General features: G+C 37.2%; 8 protein-coding genes across 8 annotated transcripts; 4 read left to right on the forward strand and 4 right to left on the reverse strand.

Annotated features, from left to right (window-relative positions):
- Positions 1–62: 62 nt before the first annotated feature.
- Positions 63–3,909, reverse strand: FDP41_000356 (uncharacterized protein; the record flags this gene model as incomplete). Its single annotated transcript, XM_044706877.1, has 9 exons — positions 63–130; positions 185–432; positions 501–525; positions 585–1,032; positions 1,105–1,151; positions 1,210–1,220; positions 1,280–2,166; positions 2,246–3,129; positions 3,231–3,909. 9 exons carry the CDS (start codon positions 3,907–3,909, stop codon positions 63–65), a joined length of 3,297 nt encoding a protein of 1,098 aa, XP_044569170.1.
- Positions 3,910–4,037: 128 nt separating this feature from the next.
- Positions 4,038–7,683, reverse strand: FDP41_000357 (uncharacterized protein; the record flags this gene model as incomplete). Its single annotated transcript, XM_044706888.1, has 2 exons — positions 4,038–6,070; positions 6,156–7,683. The coding sequence occupies 2 exons, from the start codon at positions 7,681–7,683 to the stop codon at positions 4,038–4,040; spliced, it is 3,561 nt and encodes a 1,186-aa protein (XP_044569171.1).
- A 582-nt stretch (positions 7,684–8,265) lies between these two features.
- FDP41_000358 (uncharacterized protein) lies at positions 8,266–12,840 on the forward strand (the record flags this gene model as incomplete). Its single annotated transcript, XM_044706899.1, has 1 exon — positions 8,266–12,840. The coding sequence occupies one exon, from the start codon at positions 8,266–8,268 to the stop codon at positions 12,838–12,840; it is 4,575 nt and encodes a 1,524-aa protein (XP_044569172.1).
- Positions 12,841–13,047: 207 nt separating this feature from the next.
- Positions 13,048–14,616, forward strand: FDP41_000359 (uncharacterized protein; the record flags this gene model as incomplete). Its single annotated transcript, XM_044706910.1, has 2 exons — positions 13,048–13,077; positions 13,282–14,616. 2 exons carry the CDS (start codon positions 13,048–13,050, stop codon positions 14,614–14,616), a joined length of 1,365 nt encoding a protein of 454 aa, XP_044569173.1.
- A 96-nt stretch (positions 14,617–14,712) lies between these two features.
- Positions 14,713–15,540, forward strand: FDP41_000360 (uncharacterized protein; the record flags this gene model as incomplete). The annotated part of the gene is made up of 1 exon (XM_044706922.1): positions 14,713–15,540. The coding sequence occupies one exon, from the start codon at positions 14,713–14,715 to the stop codon at positions 15,538–15,540; it is 828 nt and encodes a 275-aa protein (XP_044569174.1).
- Positions 15,541–15,648: 108 nt separating this feature from the next.
- FDP41_000361 (uncharacterized protein) lies at positions 15,649–16,804 on the forward strand (the record flags this gene model as incomplete). The annotated part of the gene is made up of 3 exons (XM_044706933.1): positions 15,649–15,814; positions 15,945–16,245; positions 16,324–16,804. 3 exons carry the CDS (start codon positions 15,649–15,651, stop codon positions 16,802–16,804), a joined length of 948 nt encoding a protein of 315 aa, XP_044569175.1.
- Positions 16,805–16,809: 5 nt separating this feature from the next.
- Positions 16,810–18,819, reverse strand: FDP41_000362 (uncharacterized protein; the record flags this gene model as incomplete). Its single annotated transcript, XM_044706944.1, has 1 exon — positions 16,810–18,819. One exon carries the CDS (start codon positions 18,817–18,819, stop codon positions 16,810–16,812), a length of 2,010 nt encoding a protein of 669 aa, XP_044569176.1.
- A 113-nt stretch (positions 18,820–18,932) lies between these two features.
- On the reverse strand, positions 18,933–21,794 carry FDP41_000363 (uncharacterized protein; the record flags this gene model as incomplete). Its single annotated transcript, XM_044706955.1, has 2 exons — positions 18,933–20,733; positions 20,893–21,794. 2 exons carry the CDS (start codon positions 21,792–21,794, stop codon positions 18,933–18,935), a joined length of 2,703 nt encoding a protein of 900 aa, XP_044569177.1.
- Positions 21,795–21,816: the final 22 nt, after the last annotated feature.

A 21,816-nucleotide genomic window follows, 5' to 3' on the forward strand; every position in this document is an offset into this window, starting at 1 on the left:
GCAAGTTTAAAATTCAAGCGAAAAACATCACAAACCATTAACAAGTCCAAAAATCAATGTAGCTACTTCTCAGGTAGTTTAACTTTTGTTCGTTTGACATGTCTCATTCTTGTGCGATCCTCAAGAGAAACTTTAAATTTTCAAAATCATGTGTAAGATGTCAAAAATCTTTTCGTACACTTACTTTGCTTATTCTGATTGAAGTCAATGTAGTGTGTTGAAGAAATGGCCACTTTGTGTTCGGATTTTTTCTTCTTATATTTCTGATATGCCCTCTCAATCAAAGCGCTGATTTCCTTGGTGTACTCGTTATAGTTCGCTTTATGTTGCCAATGCCAAGTAATCCTTACTTTTTTCTTTTTGGGAATAACTACAGGCTTTTTGGCAAGTTGTGATGTGTAGGCATCCTTGTAGAAATTGGTTGTCGATGGACTATGGTAAGATTTTGGTTAGATATATTGGTTTGTTCGAGTTATTCAAGACTATGAAAAATTACTTACTGGAAACTTCCAATATACTGACGGCCTTGATTATTGGAAATGTTGATGACTGTTAATATGAAAGCTCTTGTACTAATTACTTACCAGGCTCGATGGTAATCCATTTTACGTCTGGAGAAATGGTGCTTTTGCCACCAGAAGCATGCAGTACGCTGGTGACATCATTCAAGGCAAATTCAAAATGCGGCTTCATATTCAACTTTTCTTGGAAAAATTGAACGACTCGTTTGGTGGTCTCATAGTTCATCGCTGCTGTTGTTAAGGAATTGTATGGAAGACAAAGTTGGTCATAGTCATGGATATTCATTTCTTCTTTCTCTAAAGATTTACCATTCACAGCTTTTTCTACATTGCGTGAAAATTTTGTTGCTTGTTTAATGACTAATAGTCTTGCAAGTCCAGTCATTTTTGATACGTCGGCACGAGGTGTGTCGTTCATGTAGTACCTGTATTTTCTTCGTCTTCGAATGGGGGAGTAGGCCGGTTTTCCAGCCAACAAAATTTCATTCTTAATTTTGGTTTCATCATAACCCTGTTTCAGGTGAAGATATGATCCAATGTTTAACCACAACAAAAAGTTCTAATCACATTTCGAACAACTTACTGGGATAGCAATCCTAAAGCCTCTTTTCGCGTATTTCAAAAGACGAACTGTTTTAGTTTTTTCGTATGGTGTTAAAGCTGAACAGTCGATATAAATTCCACTTACTTTCATAGGTTCTGTTATTGGTTAGTAAGGAAAAAATTGTTGAGATAAGAAATTTCTTGTAATTACTTACTTGGACTGTCGTGATGGATCTACCAAGTTGCATCTGGTATTAATGGCTCTTCTTCCACGAGGTAAACAAAATACTTGGGAGCCATCAAAGCCAAACGTGACACTATCGATATCAAACCCACACAACACCTCTGTAATGCTCTTATAGATACGAAGAATAATTTGAACTGGTCTAATTGGATATTGGAAATAAAACGTGACCGAATGTTCTGTTCGGACAATCAAAATATCGTCCTGTAGTTGTGAATATCCACTATTCATGAAATATTTTCTATATACATGTCCATTTAGATTACTTTTAAAAAGTGTAAACAAGTAATTAATCTTTTCTTCTGCCTCTTTTTCGGAAAGACCATAAATAAACAAATCAACGTCACTTTTTGACCAAACAGAATATGTTAATGTGTTTGCCAATTCCTTATCCGCAGTTGTTTCTATTGGTTGTGAGTAAAAACCCAAAGTTGAAGATTTAAATCCAAATGGATTGTCCAAAGATGACTGTGCACTCTTTTCATCGTCGCTGTCAGTAAATACATTTTCATCATCATCTTCAATTTCAAATCCATCATCTTCTGGATTTTCTTCACAAGTATCGTCTACATCCCAACTACTGGCCTGCTCTTCGATTGAAGTGGATTCCGTAGATGCCCCAGAAGTGGACTCTTTCTTACTGTCATGCGACATTAGTGCAGCAACTACAGCACCGCCCGCACATACAATATTAGACCAATCCATATCCTTAAATATGCCATATGTAAAGGCATTGAATTGAGCAATGAACTGCGCTCGACAGGCACAAATCCTGGGAACAGGAGGAACTACAATGGCTTGTTTTTGAGTAAGCTCTGATTTTTCTAAAGGGTTTTCAAAGTTGAATATGAGAGGAACCTGTCATTGAGTGAAAATAATAACACAAAAAATAATTAGAAGAAACGAATTATTAGCACAAAAAAGTAAAGACACTTACTTGTCCAGGTGGGTCTTCTTTTTTAAATGATGCTCTTGTTTTTTCATTTTCGAATATGTTGAACAATAGTAAGTAAGGGTCATTCAGAACTGGATTTTCACGGTCGGTAGCAAATAAATGTCTAATATAGTCTTCTTCTTCTTTCATCTTAATGTTCTCCTCTCCAATGGTTTCAATAGGGTATCTTAATGGATTCCAGTAATCTAGTAATCCGGTCAAATTCAAAAGCTTGCATTCTCTATATACTTGTTTTTGCTTGTGTTTTTCCAAGTTGAAAATGTTAGCCTGACCTGTCTGCAAATAGGTAAGAATCACTCCAAATATTTCTGGATCTCTGTCAATGAAAATTTCGTTTTGAACAGACTGATTTTCTTTAGAAGGTTCCAGAGCAGACAAGAAATCATTAAGGATACACTCAGGATGTGATACAATTTTGCGAAGAGGAACAGTATATTTCACACCTCTCACATTAAAAACAATATCTGTTCTGGCGGAAAATGCAATTTCTTTCTCTTTGGAATTTAGAATTTCATTCTCTTCCTTGATTTTTTTCTCTAGACTTGTAAAGTAACTGTCTGCTATTTCCTTCTCACTAATAGTTAAACTCATAAAGTTTTCAATCCATTCCTGATCTGCCTTATCTTGTCCAGTGCTCACCATGGTGTTATCCAATGTTTCGTCCGTTAGTTTTTTGTGTGTGTAATTTATGGGTGTTGGGGGCTCACTTTTAGTCTTAATCTTGTGCTCAATCTCATTAATGATAATTCTGATAGCTTTACTGAGACGCTGAGTCCCAAAAAAGCCAGATTCTTCTAACAATTCTTTGAACTTGGGAAGAGTCTCTTCATTTCTTTCTTCCCAGAGGCCACAGTGCGTAGTTGATCCTATTCATACAAGTGCATTTCAATGAAATAGTTCAAACAAATCAATCACATAACACAAGACATTCAGCTGTAACCATATTCTCGATTCAATAATAACATACCCGTTCTCAAATGTTCCAAAATAATTGGAAAGAAGTCTGGATTTCTGTCCAACATAATAGCCCCACTCGAATCTCTATCAATTCCAAACTCAGAATTAATCATGGTTTTCAACATGTTCTCTCTCTTAGAAATAGTTGTTTTCGTGGTTGTGAAAATCTTTCCTCCGACATTGAACCTGATGAGATTATCATGACCTTGTTGTTCTAAAAGATCTTTCAAATTCTTTTGTGGGCTCAAAAGATAATCATCAAAGGAAGCTTTGTTGGAATCAACAGGATCATTTTCACCTTGAGACAACAATTCCTGAGAAGAACCAGTTTCTTTTTTCCTTGTCGCGAAGGAATGGGTACCCAATTCCGATGATGACGAAACATTGGTAGCACTTGTCTTCCCCAACAAAAACTTCTCTAGAAATTCAATTTCCTTCTTTCTTGCTTCAATTCCTTCCCATTGCTTTTTAAAGTGCAATAACTTTTTGATCTTGTATCGTTCAATTGTTTCCCGAACATGAACGTAATTGCTCGGATTCATATCCATGATGGAAATATCCTTTGCTGCTGATGTTTCATCATCCTGATTTTCTTGAGAACCTGAGGTGAAACGTTTTCTCTTGTTGTTGTTGTGATCGAGTTCTTCGTGATCCTGTTGTTGATGGTGGGACGAAGATGATGAAAGCATTTTTTAATTTCGATTCTTCATTTTTCTGGAAAGGCAACATTTTACAACGAGAGGTGCCTTCAAGAAGATGACAAAAGCACATAAAGTTGATTTATTATGATTGGTAACGACTGATTTCATTACAGGGCTCACATTCTACGAGATCCATAATTGTCATTGTTGTTTGATTGATAGGTGTTCCTCGAGTATTGTGAATTACCATACTGTTGAGGTCTATCTCGTTGCTGTTGTGAGTAAGAGCTGTTGTTACTTTGACCAGACTTGTAACTGCCACAGGGAGATGGTTGTGCATATGGATTGGATGAAGCGTATGGAGATGGTTGTGCATATGGGGAGGTCGATGTTTGAGAGGAGGATGAGTAAGGTGACGATGATGTTTGCACGCCCGAATAAGGACTTCTCGAATAAGGTGAATTTTGAGAGGACACTGATGAATAAGGACTATTACTGCCAGAGGATGATTGCTGAGCGCCGTAACCACGTGAATAAGGTGATCTCGAAAAGTCACGTGATGATGGTTGTGGTCTGCTGTCATCATACGATGATCTATTTCTATTGTCATTGTAACCTCGTCCATCTGATGAGCCGCCTCCTCTGCTTTCGTAATTACCTCTGTAATTGCTACCACCTCTTCCATCGCCTCTGTTTGAGCTTCGATCACTATTGTACCTGTTGTTATCCTGATAACCATATCTATTGTCACTATAGTTTCGATCATAAGTGCTACTTCTGTAGTCAGTTTGTCTATCGCTTTGTCGGTAGTCATCCCTAGAATAATCACCTCTTGTGTTATAATTGTCTCGCCCAGTGTTGTCATTTCTATCATAGCCTCTGTTGTCGTAATTACCTCTATTAAATGAGCTAGATCCTCTGTAGTCAACTCGATCTCTGTTGCTTTGACGATTTGCAAATTGTTTTCTCACACTCAAATAATTATTTCTTGGCCTTCCATTCATAATGTTTTCAATCATTTCCTTGGGAGAGCAAAATGAAATTGTTTTTTCATAATTTTCTCCAATAACAACTGGCACACTTCCAGATTCAAGAATTTTAGGAAGCATCTTAGGGGGAGGTGTGACAGTTGGCAACAACTTTGCAATATATTTGCTCTTTGTCTTATCCAAAGGAGGTAAATCATATCGTGCACTCACGGCTTGCGTTTCAGCAACATCATCCAATAAGTCTGATTTCCATGGGACCTTGACCTTATCAGAAGGGGCCACTCCTTGTGGATCTTCATAAAAGACACCAGCCAAATCTCTAGAGGCTTTAGAAAAGTCACATTTTGCACTTCCATTGATATAGCATTCCATCACATATTGCTGTAATGGGTGTTCAAAATGAACAAAGAGTGTGGTGTGTCCAAGTGTGTTCCGCTCAATCTCATCGGGTGTCAATGTCGATTCCACAGTCTTTATGGCTGCACTCAGCTCTTCTTGATCAATGAAAGGAAGCAAGCAAACACCCATCCATGATTTGGTCTTTCCATTTAAATCAATATTAAAATCGCTTGGATAGAATTCCTTAATGGGACTCTCATTCGACAACATGAGTTCACGATAAGCTGGTGGTAATGCTTTAGCACTTCGCGGAGGTAATACTCCAAGAAGTTGAGAAAATGGCTTGTATGGGGATCCCTTCTCAAAATTGAGGTTCAGCTTGGATATATCGACTTCAGCCATGTCAGAAGCAAAAGGAGCATAATGATAGGGGTAAAACCATCCCCACGAGTCACATCCAGTGTAGTAATATCTAAATACCCATACTAATCCTTCGAGATATTTCAATGAGACATTCCAATATTCATCGGTACCTAGTTCAATACCCATTTTTTCTTTGTAATATCTTGCTCTCCAACCTTCTGATCCAAACTTCACATTGTCTGGATATTTTTCAGTGTCAACATTCTTTGATTCATCGACTCGAATTTTCAAGACATCAGCATATTGTTTTGCTTCCATTTTGATTGGTTCCAAAGGTTCTAGGTCTTCTTGTGCATTAGTTGTTTCCTTCTCAGCTTGTTCTTCAGTTTCTTCGACCAGTGGTTTCAGCTTCTTTTCTGAGGGTGCTTCTTCTTCAAGCTCTTCATTGTCTTCTTCATCCTTTTTTTCTTTTACCAAGTGCACTTGTTTCCTGCTCTTGTTCCAACGCTTTTTTCTTTCTGTAGTCTTCGTATGGGTTTGTGAATCGATTGAAATTGTCCCGATGTTCTTTCAGAATTGGAACAATTTCAATATTGGATTTACCTGCATCTGTCTGATTAGCTTGATGCTTTTGTTCCCTCTCTCGCTTTCTCTGTTCTTGTTGCTGTTTGAATTGCTCTTCTCTCTTTGCACGAACCTCAAATATTCGATCCTCGTGCTTGGCAACTTGTTTAAGTAAATACTGAACTCTCTCCACATTGACGTCTCCATTTTCTGTCAAGTAACCTCCAAGTTCAGGTAGGCTCTCTTTGTAGAGGGCGAGAAGAAGATCAATTGCTCCTTCTCTGATATCTAAGGATGGTAAATGTGGTAAGAAATCATTTCCAACAAAGAAGCAAATAAAGACAAAATCATCTAATGCTCTCTCGAATTCAAAAGGGAATGGCAAATTTTCAACATGTTGAGTTAATTCTACTTCGAGATACTCCCGCAAAATACTGATGTGCAGTATTTCAAGAGGTTTGTACTCATACCAGTGTGCTCCTCGCTTTTTCTTTTCAATATCATAACTCTTTCCTTGGTTTTCTTTTCCAAACATCACTTTCTCTCTCAAGTTATAAAAGTAAGGTTCATGAGTCGCCAACGCAAGCATGGTAAGATCGGCATCGAGACCATGAATGACGTGACTGGTGTTGGGATTGTATCCAGGCATTTCTCTTTGAGATCGTATAAAATCCATAATTTTGTGTTCACCTTCTCCTGGAACGCTTGCATCACTCAAAATAACCTTAACTCGTTTCCAGCCCTCATCTGTACTTAATTTCATGTGAATGAAATATCGTAAGGCCTTTCCAAGTCTGTGCATGAAAGGAGTGCCTGGTGTGATGACATTGGAGTCCCAATTTGATCCGGCAGGGTGGATTTCATAAAACTCCTCTTCATCCTCTTCTTCCTCTAAGGACTTGGATTCATATAATTCGTCATTGAGTGGCATGTCACTTTCGTCCATTAATAAATTTGCTAAATCCTTATTTACGGCATTGGAAGCCTTTTTTTTAGTGACTATTCGTATTGGCTTTTCAGGAGGCTCTTCTGTTAATGGAGGTGGCTCCATGCCTCTACTAATGAGTTCTTCTCTTAAATTCCTTTCAATCGTTTTTTGATCCTCCAAATCTTTTGCGGATTTATATCGACGTGCTCGTTGTTGATTTTGCTTTGCTCTTGGTGCTGGTCCATCGACAGCTAAAAACAAAACTCTCCTTGGACGAATTGCTGCAAATATTCTCTCTACATATTCAAAAATCTTTTCAAACATTTCTTCTTCGGTTTTTGGTGCTTCCTCATCTTCGGGATGACAACATGGGTGGATAATACCGTTCATATCCAAATATAAATTATCAAACTCTTTTCCATTTGGATTTGGCTTGGTTGTATCTACAGGTTGAGTGACAATCCGAATCGTCTTCTTTTTAATGGATGGAAGTTGCCCTTCAGCAAGCTTTGATGTATCCACATCATCATACGAAGTAGAGATGGTGGTTTGATGAACAGCTGGAATTTCTTCTACACATTCCGATACAATATTTGGATACTTTTCAACAAGATACCGATACAATCCAGGAACTCCCATGATTGTGTATGATTATAAATAATAAATAGGTTGATTTGATGAAAATAATTTAAAATTATAATCGTCTAGATATCAATTTGAACTAATTCAAAAAGCACTAGTTGTTGATAGTGATACTTCACTCCGATCGATACCGGTGTAAAATTGGCAGTGTTTTCAAACCAAACAATATTCGGAGTAGTCTTCTTTTTCTTCAATAAGCTTCCTTCTCAACAAAAATTGATGGTGGTGGTGATGTGTGGGTGGCTTTTTAAAAAATCCAAAACTCGTTCAAAGAAATTGAAGGTGAAGAGAATGTCGCTATTTTTTGATGAAAGGCGCCCAAAGTTCATCCCGATTTAAAAAAATTGAGATTCCTCGTGTGTTGTCGTGGTTTGGTGCTTCATTCAGAACCAGACACTTTGAACACTCGACCAGCCGACGGTGGTGGACAAAATTCAACCATACAAATCAAGAACAGGAATAGGACCAGCTGGTTAATAGCAATAACCAACCACGTGTTGCTTTTGTAGATTCCGAAGATTGTTGTCAATACAACGCTCTCTCGGAAAAGAAAACAATACAAGGCCATCATTAATCAGTATGGGTCAAAAACAATCAAAAAAGGAGAAGAAACCTCCCTCTTCTTCTCAAAGCGCACAGACAAGTGCATTTATTTCATCCGTGAGTGGAGATGTGGGTGATGACTTTGCAATGCTTCCTGCAATACTGGGAAGCAATAAGAAAAATGCTCGATTTCAGCAGCAGCTAAAGGCCATGCAAGTGAGATTGGACCGATACAAAAAGGATATGGAGCTTATTTCAAAAACTCATCTTTCAAAAGATGAATTTAGATTGTTGAGGAGTTTGTTCACTTCGTTCTGTAAGGAATGCCTCAATGTGCAAGAGCCATCCACAAAAAATCAAGCACCATCACAACCAAAGCAGAAAACATCAGAAGATTATTCTTTATATCTCACACGAGAAGAATGCTACAAAGTATTCTTTCCTAAAATAGAGCACACGCAAACAATTGGTGACAATGTTGAAAGAAATGATACTTCTATTTCAATACAAACAACTTTCGAAGACATTTATACTGAAGAAGAAAGAGTAGTGTTGAACGCATTATTTAACGCAGCATGTGATTTTAATAAGAGAAATTTACTTACATTCCATCGATTCGTCATGACCATTAGCGCCATGTGTAGAGGCACATTCGAAGAAAAAGTTGAGTGGACTTTTTCATTTTACGATTACAGTCATGAAGGATATATTTCCAAAACAAAGCTCTTGACACTGATGAAGGCTCTAAAATCTATGGATATCTTAAAGTTAAAACAATCTCCAAGACCTAAAAGCCCAATAACAACTCCTGAAGAAGAGCTCGAGCAAATAGTGGAAGAATTCTTTGATTGCGCCAAAAAGGCACAAAATGAAAGTACGCTTTTCAAAAAAGTGAACTCAAATAGTTCCGAATTTATTTCACAGGATCGTATTGATTTACATGGTTATAGCTTAGCCTGCAAAGAGAACGCCACATTTTTGAACGCATTAGGAATTGTCGAAACTTTCTTTATTCCAATTTTAAAACCAATCAACGACTTTGTGAATTGTGACAATCCGTATGAAATTGAAGGATCTCTCTTCGTTGCCACTACTGATGAAACCGAGAAAGAGATTTTTTATTCCGCAAATACTAGGTCTGAAAATAATTTATTCAAAAGATTTTTAGTCGACATTCGAGGAGGCTTATTGAACGGATACTCTAGCATTACTGCAGAAAACCAAAAAAAGAGAGCGTTTAGTGTTGATTTGAGGAAGATAGACGCCATAGAGAATGAAACTCAAATTGTCTCAATACCCTTACTTGAAGAAATGAAAAAAGAAGAGAGTATTATGACTATAACTGATGAAATCGGAAATAACGGTAGCAACACTCTAAATGTTCGCAGAGTTTCACACAAACGAACCAGCTCGTTTCCTATGAAACCTACTCATGCTATCGTTTTGTCTCCTTCTTTCAGCATTACTATTTCTAAATCTATTTATGATGAAATTTTTGAACAAGATATCGAGATAAATAATATAAATGAACCAACTAATAATAAGAAAGAAACTAACGAGAAAAAGAAGAGCCAGAAAAAAGATCTCAATGAAAAGAAAAAGATTATATTTATTGCTGATAGTTCTGAAATGAAAATGCTTTGGATTTTCACCATACTTATGTATCACCTAGATCACCGAAAAGGTATTGAAGGAGAGGCCTGCAGATTCAATTCGTTCTCTCCAGAGAGACAAAAAGTACGAGCAAAATGGTATGTGGATGGAAAAGATGCCTTCTCAGACATTGCCATTGCTATTACTTTGGCAAAGGAAGAAATTTTCATCGCTGATTGGTGTCTACATCCAACCATGTACTTATTAAGAGGATCTGGTAAAGAAGTCGCAGACTCTAGGCTTGACATTTTGCTCAAAAAGAAAGCCAGTCAAGGTGTGAAAATTTACATCTTGCTGTGGAATGAGACAACTCTTGCATTTCTCAACCTCAATACAAAACGAACAAAAGCTTACCTCAAAAGCCTCTACCCTAAAAACATTTTTGTAAAAACTCACCCCAAGAAATATCCTGCAGAATGGTCACATCACCAGAAACTTGTGGTAATAGATCAATCTATTGCCTTCCTTGGAGGATTAGATCTTTGCTATGGAAGGTGGGATGACTACCATCACAACATTACAGACATGAACCATTCTAACTGTAAATATCCCGGAAATGATTACAACAATCCAAATATTGAACCTCAGTATAAAAGTGTAGATAAGCTGGACAATTTCAAAGATTGTATAGATAGAGAATACGTTCCTCGTCAAGCATGGCATGACATTCATTGCATGGTCACCGGATTGTCCGCGAAGGATTGTTCCTTCAACTTTGTAGAGAGATGGAATTTTGCTTTTAAAAACTCTGAAGGGTCCAAGCACAAACTACTGACCCTTAAAAATCCAGGGAAAAACCTATTGCTGGAATATTATGACATCAAACAAAGAAGAAAGAAAATACCAATCATTAACCCGTTTCATTTAAATGACGCACTACAAACCACTAATACCAATGATAATACATTATCGGAAAGCAACCCAAGCACTGCTAAAGAAATATTCAAGAGCAAACTTTCTGAACTAGACCCAAGAAACAGAAGAAAGAAAATTGAAGAAGAAGAAGATAAAAAGTTAGCACAAATTGAGCAAGATTTGAAAGAGAAAGTGGACGAAGAATTTGCAAGACATCAAATTTTAGCCAAAGAATCCGACACGGATGCATCTGATATCGAACCCTCTTCACCGGCTCTTCAAAAACAACAAGGAAATACTATGGCAGATGAAGGTACTCCTTCTCGAGATTTAAAAATTGATGTACACAAACACAAACACAAACACAAAATTACAACAAAAACTAGATCGAAGAATATTGTGACAACAGACAGTCCAAAACACAAAAAAGATGCTTTGCAAAGAAAAATTAAGAAATTTCAATGTGCTGATGAAGGTTACCTGTGCAATGCTCAGGTGGTGAGATCACTGTGCAAATGGAGTGGTTCCCCAAGAGATGAACAAAGTATATATGCTGCATATCTCTACATGATTGACAATGCTAAGCACTATATTTACATTGAAAATCAATATTTTATTGGATCAGGTTCTGAAGTAGCAAAGAATGTAATTCCAGAGTATATTTCAAGAAAAATTGTCGAAAAGATGAAACAGAGGGAAGTTTTCCGAGTCATGATTGTTTTACCTTCTCATCCAGAGGGCAAAATTACAAATCCAACTACACAGCAGGTCATGAAATATACATACAAGACAATTAAGCATGGTGCAAATTCCATGTATTCGTACATCAAGAAACACGTCCCAGGAGCCACCGACAGTGAAATAGAAAATTATCTTTCATTTTGTACAATAAGGAATTATGGATTTCTGAATTGTGACTGGAGAAGCTCCATGGAGGAAGCAGATATAACGAAATTAGGAAATTATCAAGATTATTTGGATGAGGATGAAACAAGTGACGACTCATTTAGCAATCATAGCGACAAATTTAGAGCATTGATGATTATGAAAACAACAGACACTGGAAAAAAAGCTGTCACAGAACATATTTACGTTCACAGCAAGTTGATGATCGTAGATGATAATATTACCATTATAGGTAGTGCAAACATCAATGACAGAAGCATGTTGGGCACACGAGATAGTGAGATTGCTGTTGTGATACAAGACCATCCTTCTAGCACCATCAACACAAAGATGAACGGGAAAAGTTACAAGTCTGGCAAGTTTGCGCATAGCCTCAGAATTCGATGTTGGAGAGAGCATTTAGGTCTACTTCCATCACAAAATGAAAAAGAAGATGAAGAACTGAGCGATGAAGAGCTTCAGAGAAAGATCTCTGAAAGTGAACATGAAGTTGTAAATGACGACGAATCAGATGATGCAAACATTTTCAATTTGAAAAATTTGAACATCAACAAGAACAAGACTTGGAAAAAGTGGCAACGACAAAGACTCGAAAACAAAATGAAAAAGCTCATTCGAAATGACCCTATTTGTGAAGAGACATTTAAGGGAGTTTGGTTAAAAACTGCGAAACACAATACAGATATCTATGAAGCAGTGTTTCCAGATACGCTCATATCCAACAAATTCTCAACTTTGGACGAGTATTTAGAAAGCTCAAAAATTGTTGCCAATGAAAAAGATCAAACCAAAGAAAGTGACAATGAAAATTTGAAGAAAGAAAAATCCAAGAAAAGCTTTGTGAACGTTTCTGCCATATCCTCCACAAGCAAGAAAGCCAATATGGATGAAGAAGAACTTGTGATTGAGGAAGAACGGCCTAAAACTGCTCCGCCACAACAAGTAGGATTATCCTCTAATGAAATGCCACAATCCAATCAAGAACAGGATGAATCTCCCACTCAGGATGTTACAAGAGAACATCGCTCTAAAAAGGCAAAAGATCTTGACTCCTCTCTTTCTGAGCCTGAAAAGAGAAAACTTTTGAAACAACTGAAAGGAAATTTGTGTCTGTTTCCACTTAACTTTGCTTCAAAAGACACCTGGTCCAAACCATTCCATGTCTCAGTTGCTGTGGGTGATAATATTTTTGTGTAACTTGTTTATCATAATTAAAAACTCTCTTACAAGAAACATCACAAGCATGGATTTTAAAAAATGTTTTTGTTGTTGTGTTTACAAAATTCTTCGACTCTAAAAATATCGTGCTGAGTGAAGGTCAGTGGAAAACTTTGGTTCATCAGCTGATAAAAAAAATTCAAAGGCCACTCGCCACCTCTCACCACCACCAAAACAAATCACAAAATGGCAGAAGACGATGTTGAATTCGAAATCGTATGTATTTTGTAATGATATGAATGATCCTCGTGTACGAGCAGTAGTAATCTGTTGTTCCGTTATATTCATGCGCTTCTTGCTGGTTTTATCTTTGATGCGCTACCGATCTTTGCCGATGATGACCTACCATCATGGTGATGATCCTCCACATCTTGATCAATAACAACCTTGAAATTGTACTAACCATTACATCAATTATAGGAAGATGACGAAGGAGAAATTGTAGGACTTGATGATGATGAAAAGAAGGGCGATGATATGCTCGATGATGAAGTGGATGAAAATTTGGTAGAAAACACATACTACACAGCAAAGGGCGAAGTTGATGAGAATCTTGATGAAGCTCTTGAACTTTTCCAAACTGTCCTTGATCTTGAAGAAGAGAAAGGCCAATGGGGTTTCAAATCTCTCAAACAAATGGTCAAGACTCTCTTCAAGGCTGGAAAGATGGATCAAATGGTCCAGCGCTACAAGGAACTCCTCACCTATATGAGTATTGTATCCCGAAATGAAAGTGAGAAGGCGATCAACAAGGTCTTGAGTATGGTTTCATCATCGACCGATAAGAATATGCTTGATCAAATCTATGGAATGACCCTTGAAGTTTTGTTGAAGGCAAACAATGAAAAGTTGTGGTTCAATACCAAACTCAAGCAAGGACAACTCTTCACTCAAACTCGTGATTGGGATCGTTTGAATACTTGTATTTCAGATCTCAAACGATGGTGCATGTTGGAAGATGGTGTTACTCCCGATGAAAAGAAGTCCTCCAACATGTTGGATGTCTATGTTCTCGAAATTCAAATGTATAGTGAACAAAATCAACTCAAGAAACTTGCACAACTCTATCAAAAGTGTATAGGTATCATTTCAGGAGGTGCAGTTGTGTTGAATCCTCGTATTACTGGTATCATTCGTGAATGTGGTGGTAAAATGTATATGCGTGAGAAGAAATGGGCTGAAGCCTTCAATGACTTTTTCGAAGCATTCAAGTCATACGATGAAGCAGGTAATCCACGTCGTATTGATTGTTTGAAATACTTGGTGTTGGCATCTATTTTGTCTCAATCTTCAATCAATCCTTTCGATGCCAACGAAGCGAAGCCATACAAGGGCCACTCCGATATTGTTGCCATGACTGATCTCGTTCAACACTATCAACAAGCCAATATCAAAGAATTTGACAAGGTCTTGAAGAATAACAGAAAAGCAATTTTAGAAGACAATTTCATGAAGGAATATATCGAAGATTTGCTCAAGACTATTCGTATTCGTGTTTTGGGTAAAATCATGAAGCCATACACACGTATCAAGATGAGCTTTTTGGGCAAGGAATTGAGCATTTCAACAGAGGATGTTGAAGCATTGGTTGTTGACATGATTTTGGATGGTAAATTGGACGGCTACATTGATCAAGTGAACCAAATGATTACCTTGTCTTCACAAGGAGCTGAGCTGACACGATACAAGGCATTGAGCCAATGGACCGTTAAACTTGGTGACGTGCATCAAGCCATTCTTCAAAGAGTCAATTAAATTATTAGATTTTTGTAGTATTATTCCGATAATTGATTTGTCGGCCAACATTTAATGAATTTGAATCTCTTTCAACAACAAGAAAACTCAAAAAAAATGCTCTCTGCAAGCAGAACCCAAATTTTGATGAGGGGCCGACTCGGAATGGCACGAACTCTCCTCGGAAGCAAGACTTTATTCATTCATTCAAATGATTCACCTTCTTCTTCTTCTTCATTATTATCCTTCAACTCATCCAAGACTTGTTTACTTCTCTCTTCTCACGTTTCCGTTATGAATTCCAATCAAACTTGCAACTATGCAGGCAAAACACCACCAAAGAGCACAAAGGTTGTTGCTAAATCCGATGGGTTCATCACGGATGCCATTGATTATAAGGATATTTGCGATAAGATGGATAAAATTGTTCAAGCGTCTCAGAAACAATTGGCTGAATTGAGAAGTTCGGCTGGAGCAAACCCTTCCATGGTTGAAAATGTAATGATTACTTTGAATGATGAATCAAAACGTCCATTGAAATCATTAGCATCGATTGTAGTGAAGAATCCAAAATGTTTAGCTTTGAATGTTTTTGATAAAACAACAACGGGAGCAATTGTCAAATCAATTCTTGCAGAAAACATGGGATTAAATCCACAACAAATTAATGAAAATTCAATTGATATTCCAATACCAAAGATGACAAAGGAAATGCGTGAAACTGTGTTGAAGAACGTAAAAAAAGTTGCAGAAACTTTTAAGGAGAAAATTAGAGATATTAGAAGAAGTGCAATGAGCAAACTTAAAGGTCAGAAAGAAGGAGCTTCAAAGGATGACATTTTCCACGACGAACAAGTGTTACAAAAAGTCACTGAAGATATGATTGCTAAAATTGATGTTTTGGTCGACCAGAAAGAGAAGGAATTGATGAAGGAAAGTAAATAATTATGAGTGAATAATTATTATTTGCATTTGGAGTGAATTTTATTGTTTCTATTAAAATGATTCATTAATAGGATAAATATTGTTAATTCAATAACTCAATTCAAAAAAATGTTCCTAACAACACTCGTGCTGATTCTTCCTTGGCTTCTTTTGGTGTTGCTTGTGGTGAGAATTTTAGGACTTGATGACACTCTTTATCGTAAATTAAATCAAAAGCCAAAAACAAAAACAAGTTATAAGAATGTTAATATTGTAATCACTGGAGGATCGGCAGGTAGGGATTGGATTTTGTGTGAAATTATATTTGTTGGGAGTGTATTTTCTTCTTCTTCAAATTGTCAAAATGATTATTATTTAACTGGATGATATGGTTAATATGATAATGGTTATTTTCGATGACTCAGGCATCGGAGCTACTTTGGCACAACAATACGCATCCATGGGAGCCAATTTGGTGTTAGGAGCAAGAAATTTAAGCAATTTAGAAAGTGTCAAAGAAAAATGTTTAAATTTAGGAGCTTCCACATGTCATGTGTTTGAATTGGATGTTTCTAGTGAAGAGAGTTGCAAAAAATTTATTGAAAATGCTGTCAACGCTCTCAAAGAAATTCACATTCTTATTTTGAACGCTGGCATTGGAATGAAGAAGCGATTTGATGAATGTGAGAATTTGGATCAACACAAGAAATTAATGGATGTCAATTTGTAAGTTTATTTCGACCCGAGTCACTCGAATGGATTTTCTTAATATTTTCTCGTTATTATTATTGTTGTGTCACAAAGCTGGGGAGCTGTTTATCCAACACATTATGCACTTCCTCACATGAAACTTTCATCTCGAAATAACGTCGACGTTATTAAGAGACCTAAAATCGCTGTAGTTAGCAGCATGTCAGGAAAATTTAGTCCACCTTTACGAACTGCCTATGTCTCATCAAAACATGCTGTAAATGGATTCTTCCATTCTTTGAGAATTGAAATGAAGGGTAAAATTGATGTGACCATTCTATGTCCTCCTCATGTCTATACAGATTTTCAGGCAAATTCTTTTGGAGCCGAAAAGGGTGTCATTCGTGAGAAGAGTAAATTCATCACACCTGAGCAATTTGCATCCATTGCCATTGACGCAATTGAATGGGGCGTAGCAGAAGAATTGGTGAATACCAAAGGAAGAGCCAGTAGAATTTTGGCTCTTTTACCAACCTTCCTCTCTGACAAGATCATTAGTGAAACTTCGAAAGCAAGTGCTGTTGTACAACAATAAAAAAATTAATCTTCTTGATCCTCTTCGTCAGTATCGGTTTCTTCTTCTGTCAAGTATCCTCTCTGAAGGGCCTCTTCAGAGACCATCAAACTTCCATCCATATGGTGAAAACTATTTTCTTGGGCCAATGTCATTTCTCTTAAATTTCGTTCCAAATTGTTGATGGTTTTCTTCAATTTGTTAATTTCAACTTCCTTAATTTCCAATTCTTCCTTGTGCTCTCTTTCAGATTTTTTCTTTTCTTTCAAATATTGCAATTTAAATGCTTCAAAACGCTCATCAATCATCTTTTCGAGTTCTTTTTGATGTTGTTTGACCAGTTTGTTCAACTCTAAATCAGACTGATGAGATTTTTCAGCCTCATCATAGGAGGATGTAAAATTATTTATAGGAGAGGGAGCTCTGATATTGTCTTTGGTGGTAAAGTTGGTGGAACTTGGTGGACGTAAACCTCCTTTGTTATTGTTGAGCTTACTATTTTCGAAAAGTTTCATTTGCAGTTGAACTAGTTCGTTGAGATAATTTGAACGTTGCTCATCCAAAAGACGATCCCGTCTTGCAACCTGCTCTTTGATGATATCCATTTCAGCTGCTCTTTTCGACATTTCAATTTTCAAAGTATCAATTTCTTCCTGTTGCATTAAATTCACTCCTTCCAAATAATTAATTTTCTCCAACAAGAATAAGTTTTCAGACTTCAAGTCGTGAAGCATTGTTTCTAGTTGAGCATTTGTTTGTTTCATAGTTTTCACTCCTCTTGCAATTCTTTCGTTTGCTGTTGCTAAACTTCCGCTAAAATCATGGATTACTTCATCGATTGTTTTTTCAGTGATTTCTTCAATTTCGGCGGCAACCTCTGAATCTAATTTGATAATCAATGCTTGTTGTGGATTGGTAGAGGTAGTTGCTCGTCTTAGCTCGAGTAATGCTTTGTGCAGAGATACCATTGCAGGGCTGCCTCCAAATTTTGGAACCGATCGAAGATAAACCTCAGGAATTTTATCTTGTGCTAGATTCTTGATGAGTGACACAAACCCTTTCACCAACGACTCCCTACATTTCTCTTGCTCTGAGCTCAAGTTTTTCTCAAAGAAAGTAATTCCAAGCGTTAGGTCATTGACACGATCATCAAATTTTCCCTTAATGTCATCGAGCTGTTTAATAATCTCGCTGAAATGTTCAAATCTAATTTTTCCATTATAAAAATCTGCTTCATCTATACAAAAACTGCCAAGATTTTTTGAGACTGGCGTCACAAGATTTGGTAAAGACTCTCGTGCACTATTTTCAGAGCTGAAAGAGTCATTATACATTTGGGAAGTTGAAACAATCTTTGGAAGTTGAGCGTCATAAAGATTTCTATTTGAGTTTAACCTTGACTTTGAATTAATATTTGCATTTCCATCAGAAGAAAAAGAATCCTCAACAAGAGAATTTGTGTTGTTGAGAAATGAGTCACTGTTTGCACCCGTAACGATTGGTCTTGAATTATTTCTCGACAGATTTAAGCTTGAGGGAGCAGTTTGAAGAATCGCGGAAGAATTTTGAACTGGACTTTCCGACATTGAATTGCCAGGAAAGTATTCATCTGAATGCAATTGTTGTGGTGAATTAGTGGCATCATTAAATAATGAATCGGTGGAATAGGTTCTTCCTGAAGGTGAATGCACAAATCTCTCGGAAGGTGGGGCTTCATTTGATGAAGCACTTGCACTTCGATTCCGAAATGAATTTTGATGAACTCTCTTCAAAAGATTAGAGGCCATTGGTTGTTGTTTTTGAGGAGAAGTGAGACTGTTCAAAATGGCTTGTTTTTGATAGAGCTGTTGTCGGTAGGACATGGTTCTTGGTTTAGCAGGTTGAGGTCGTATACTATTCGGTGCTTCAATGACCTGCTGTTCCGATTGATTCATTCCTCCATTCTCATTCAAACCTGATCCATCAACGGCCTGTCCTGATGATTCTTGAGAAGTGGTTGAGGCATTCGTCGTTGAGTGGTGAATTTGTTGCAGCATTTTTTTTGTAAAAGAAAAGCGCGCGCAAATTATTATTGTTGTTCATATCCTCTGATCTCGAAAAGTACTATAAAAAGTAAAAACTTTAAATGAAGAACATAATGTGTGACAATTTAATCCTTATTAAAAGGAGCATAGGTGGTACAGAATAGTGAGAAACTATCCGTGTCGAATGGAATTTTGAGTTCATCTGCAAATTTCAACATTTTGTGATAGGCATCCACAAACATTTCCTTTCTTGTCCAATAATTTTGATAACAAATACGAAATCCAATGAGCATGAGTTGAACCACTTCATTCAAGCTCAAATTACATTCTTTTGCCATATTGTAGAAATTCTCAGATCTCGTCATGTTATACAAGGTGAGATCCAATGAACATGGAGCAACCTTAATACCTCGATCCAGGAAGAGTCTCACTGCAGATCCAGCAAATTCATCCACATCTCTTGTCAAACGACGCAAAGTATCTGTCATACTAATTTCAATAGGAACACCATTATTGGCTAAATAACTCATCACAGAAGGATCTTTGTGAATTGAAAAACATCCACTCAATCGTGAAGCTCCTACATCGTGAATGGCTGGAATGACACTCATGGGATTGTAAAATCCAGCACTGCAACACACACTAATTTGATGATTCTTGAGCATGTTAAAGATTGGAATTAAATCTTCTGAAAGATCTCCCTTCTCGTCATTGTAACCAAAGAATCCAAAACCACACAAACTCTTCTTGTTTCGAATGGTGAGAAGAGCCAATTCTTTCAATTGATCGACACCATCGGAAGTGTGATCTCCATAAACGACCAATCCAACTTGAATATTGAGTCTCTTACTACATTCATTTGTACTCACAATGATCATGTCTAATACCTCTTGTGGATTGAGACCTCTCTTTGTGTGCATGGTGGGACGAATTTGTAATTCAATATAGGCCACATTATCGGCAGCTGCTTTTTCTAAAATGTCTTCACATCCTCTAAGAATTTGAGATTTGGTTTGTAAGAATAAGGACATGACATGAACGGCACGATCAATGGTGTGTTTGTTGTGGTTTGTTCCAGGTGGTCTAATGAGCATTTCCAATTCGTTCTTAGTGGTGAACCTTTCGAGGCCTAACATTTCCAATTCCAAATTAATGAACTCTGTGGAATATTCATCATGGGTATAATTGGTCCACAAGGTGTCAATCGAAACAGAACCATTGAAACGACAATTCACATCAGCCTTTGGAATTGCATTAATAAATTGTCTCATCGTTTCACTCTTGTACAAATCATAGTCTACTCCAAGAACTTCAGCTCGATTGTTGAAATCGAAACCTAAATCGACAGCTGATTTGGCAGAGAATGCACTTGTCAAGTCGTATCCTTCATTGGAAAGAATGACCTGTACGGTGTGAAGAGCATCTGCTCTGAGTCGATTCTTAATCGACAAGTCCAAGAATGCAGAACGGAAGCCATAATCAATAAGTCTAATAATATCCTTAATGGAGAATCCAAACTTGTCTTGAATCAACAAGTATTCTTCAGAGAGTGTCACATTGCTGACGGTGGTGTTGTCGGTACATGGCACTAAAACGAGTCCATAATCGAAAAATTCACGAATAGGATGTTCCTCAAACTTTTTGATGGCCTTTGTTTGAAGATTACTAGTAATACAAACTTCGACAGGAATTCTGTGATTTGCAACATATTGTGTCAATTCAAGATTTTCCTTCAATGCAACACCATGTCCAATACGTTGAGCACCACAAAAACGAATACTATCTTGAACAGATTCCCAACCACTTGCCTCACCGCTGTGTAGAGTACAGTTCAACATTCTACGATGAACCAATTCAAAGGCAGCTGCATGATTTTTAGAAGAAAAGCCATTCTCTGGACCTGCAAGGTCGAAAGCAGCAACACCACTGTAAGAATGATGTTAAAAATTGTGGTCAAGTGGTGACATGATCAAATGTTGTAAAGTGATAGATAGCATCATTTCAATCATGGATTGGCACAATTGGAATGTTCCAAAACAAAAAATAATTAAAACTAATTTTTTGTCAGAACAAAAAAAAACTTACCGATCTCGATAACGCCATGCAATTTCTGCAAGTTGACGAGTAATTTTGCTGTCTAATTGTCTCATACCAGAAACAATAATTCTACAAATAATTCCCAAATTCATTTCAGCCATGACACGACCAGCCACAACAGCTTCCATCACAGATGACAAGGAGAGGCCTCCCTTAGTGTGAAGAATTGGTGAAAATCTTACTTCTAAATATTTCACACCATCATTCCAAGCATCTTCACACACTTCATACATAATTCTTGTAATACTGTATCTCTTTTGCATGACAGAGAGTGAAATGTCAAAACCACGTAAATATTCAACAAGAGAGGCACAATCGTTTGAAACACTGACAAGTTTTCTCAACTCTTCGACATCAAATGTTGGTAATTGAACTCCTTGTTCCTTGGCAAGCTCAATAATTGTCTCGACACGAACAGAACCATCCAAATGACGATGTAGTTCTGCCTTTGGTAATTTTCGAATAATGTCCAAAGTAAGTTTAGTTTTTGAATGATGACTGACAGAATTCTTATGGTTCACACTGGCAGTAGTATCTTTCACCGATAACAAACCAGAAGGTGATTTATGGAGGGATGCAACGGTAGTGTCCTTCAAACTTTCCAATTTCGTTTGAGAAGAACTGTGTGGAGGTGTTTTCTTGTGGTGATGATGACGATGAGTGAGATCCCAAACATCGCTCGGAACTGCAGTCTTTACTGTTGGAGAGAGAGGACCATCACGAGTTCTTGAGGTCGATCGTTGTCGGCTGTTGTTGTTGTTGTTTGCGGAGGAGGATGCCTCATCTGGAATGCTCATTTGAACAAAATTACCTTCTGAAGAGTCTTTGGGTTCTTCTTCTGTTGAGGATGGGGATGGACGGGTAAGTGGTGGTGGTGGTGGTTGGCTCATCTTTTTGATGATGATGTTATGA

Source organism: Naegleria fowleri (genome assembly GCF_008403515.1).
Source record: "Naegleria fowleri strain ATCC 30894 chromosome Unknown tig2, whole genome shotgun sequence".
NCBI lineage: Eukaryota > Heterolobosea > Eutetramitea > Acrasida > Naegleriidae > Naegleria > Naegleria fowleri.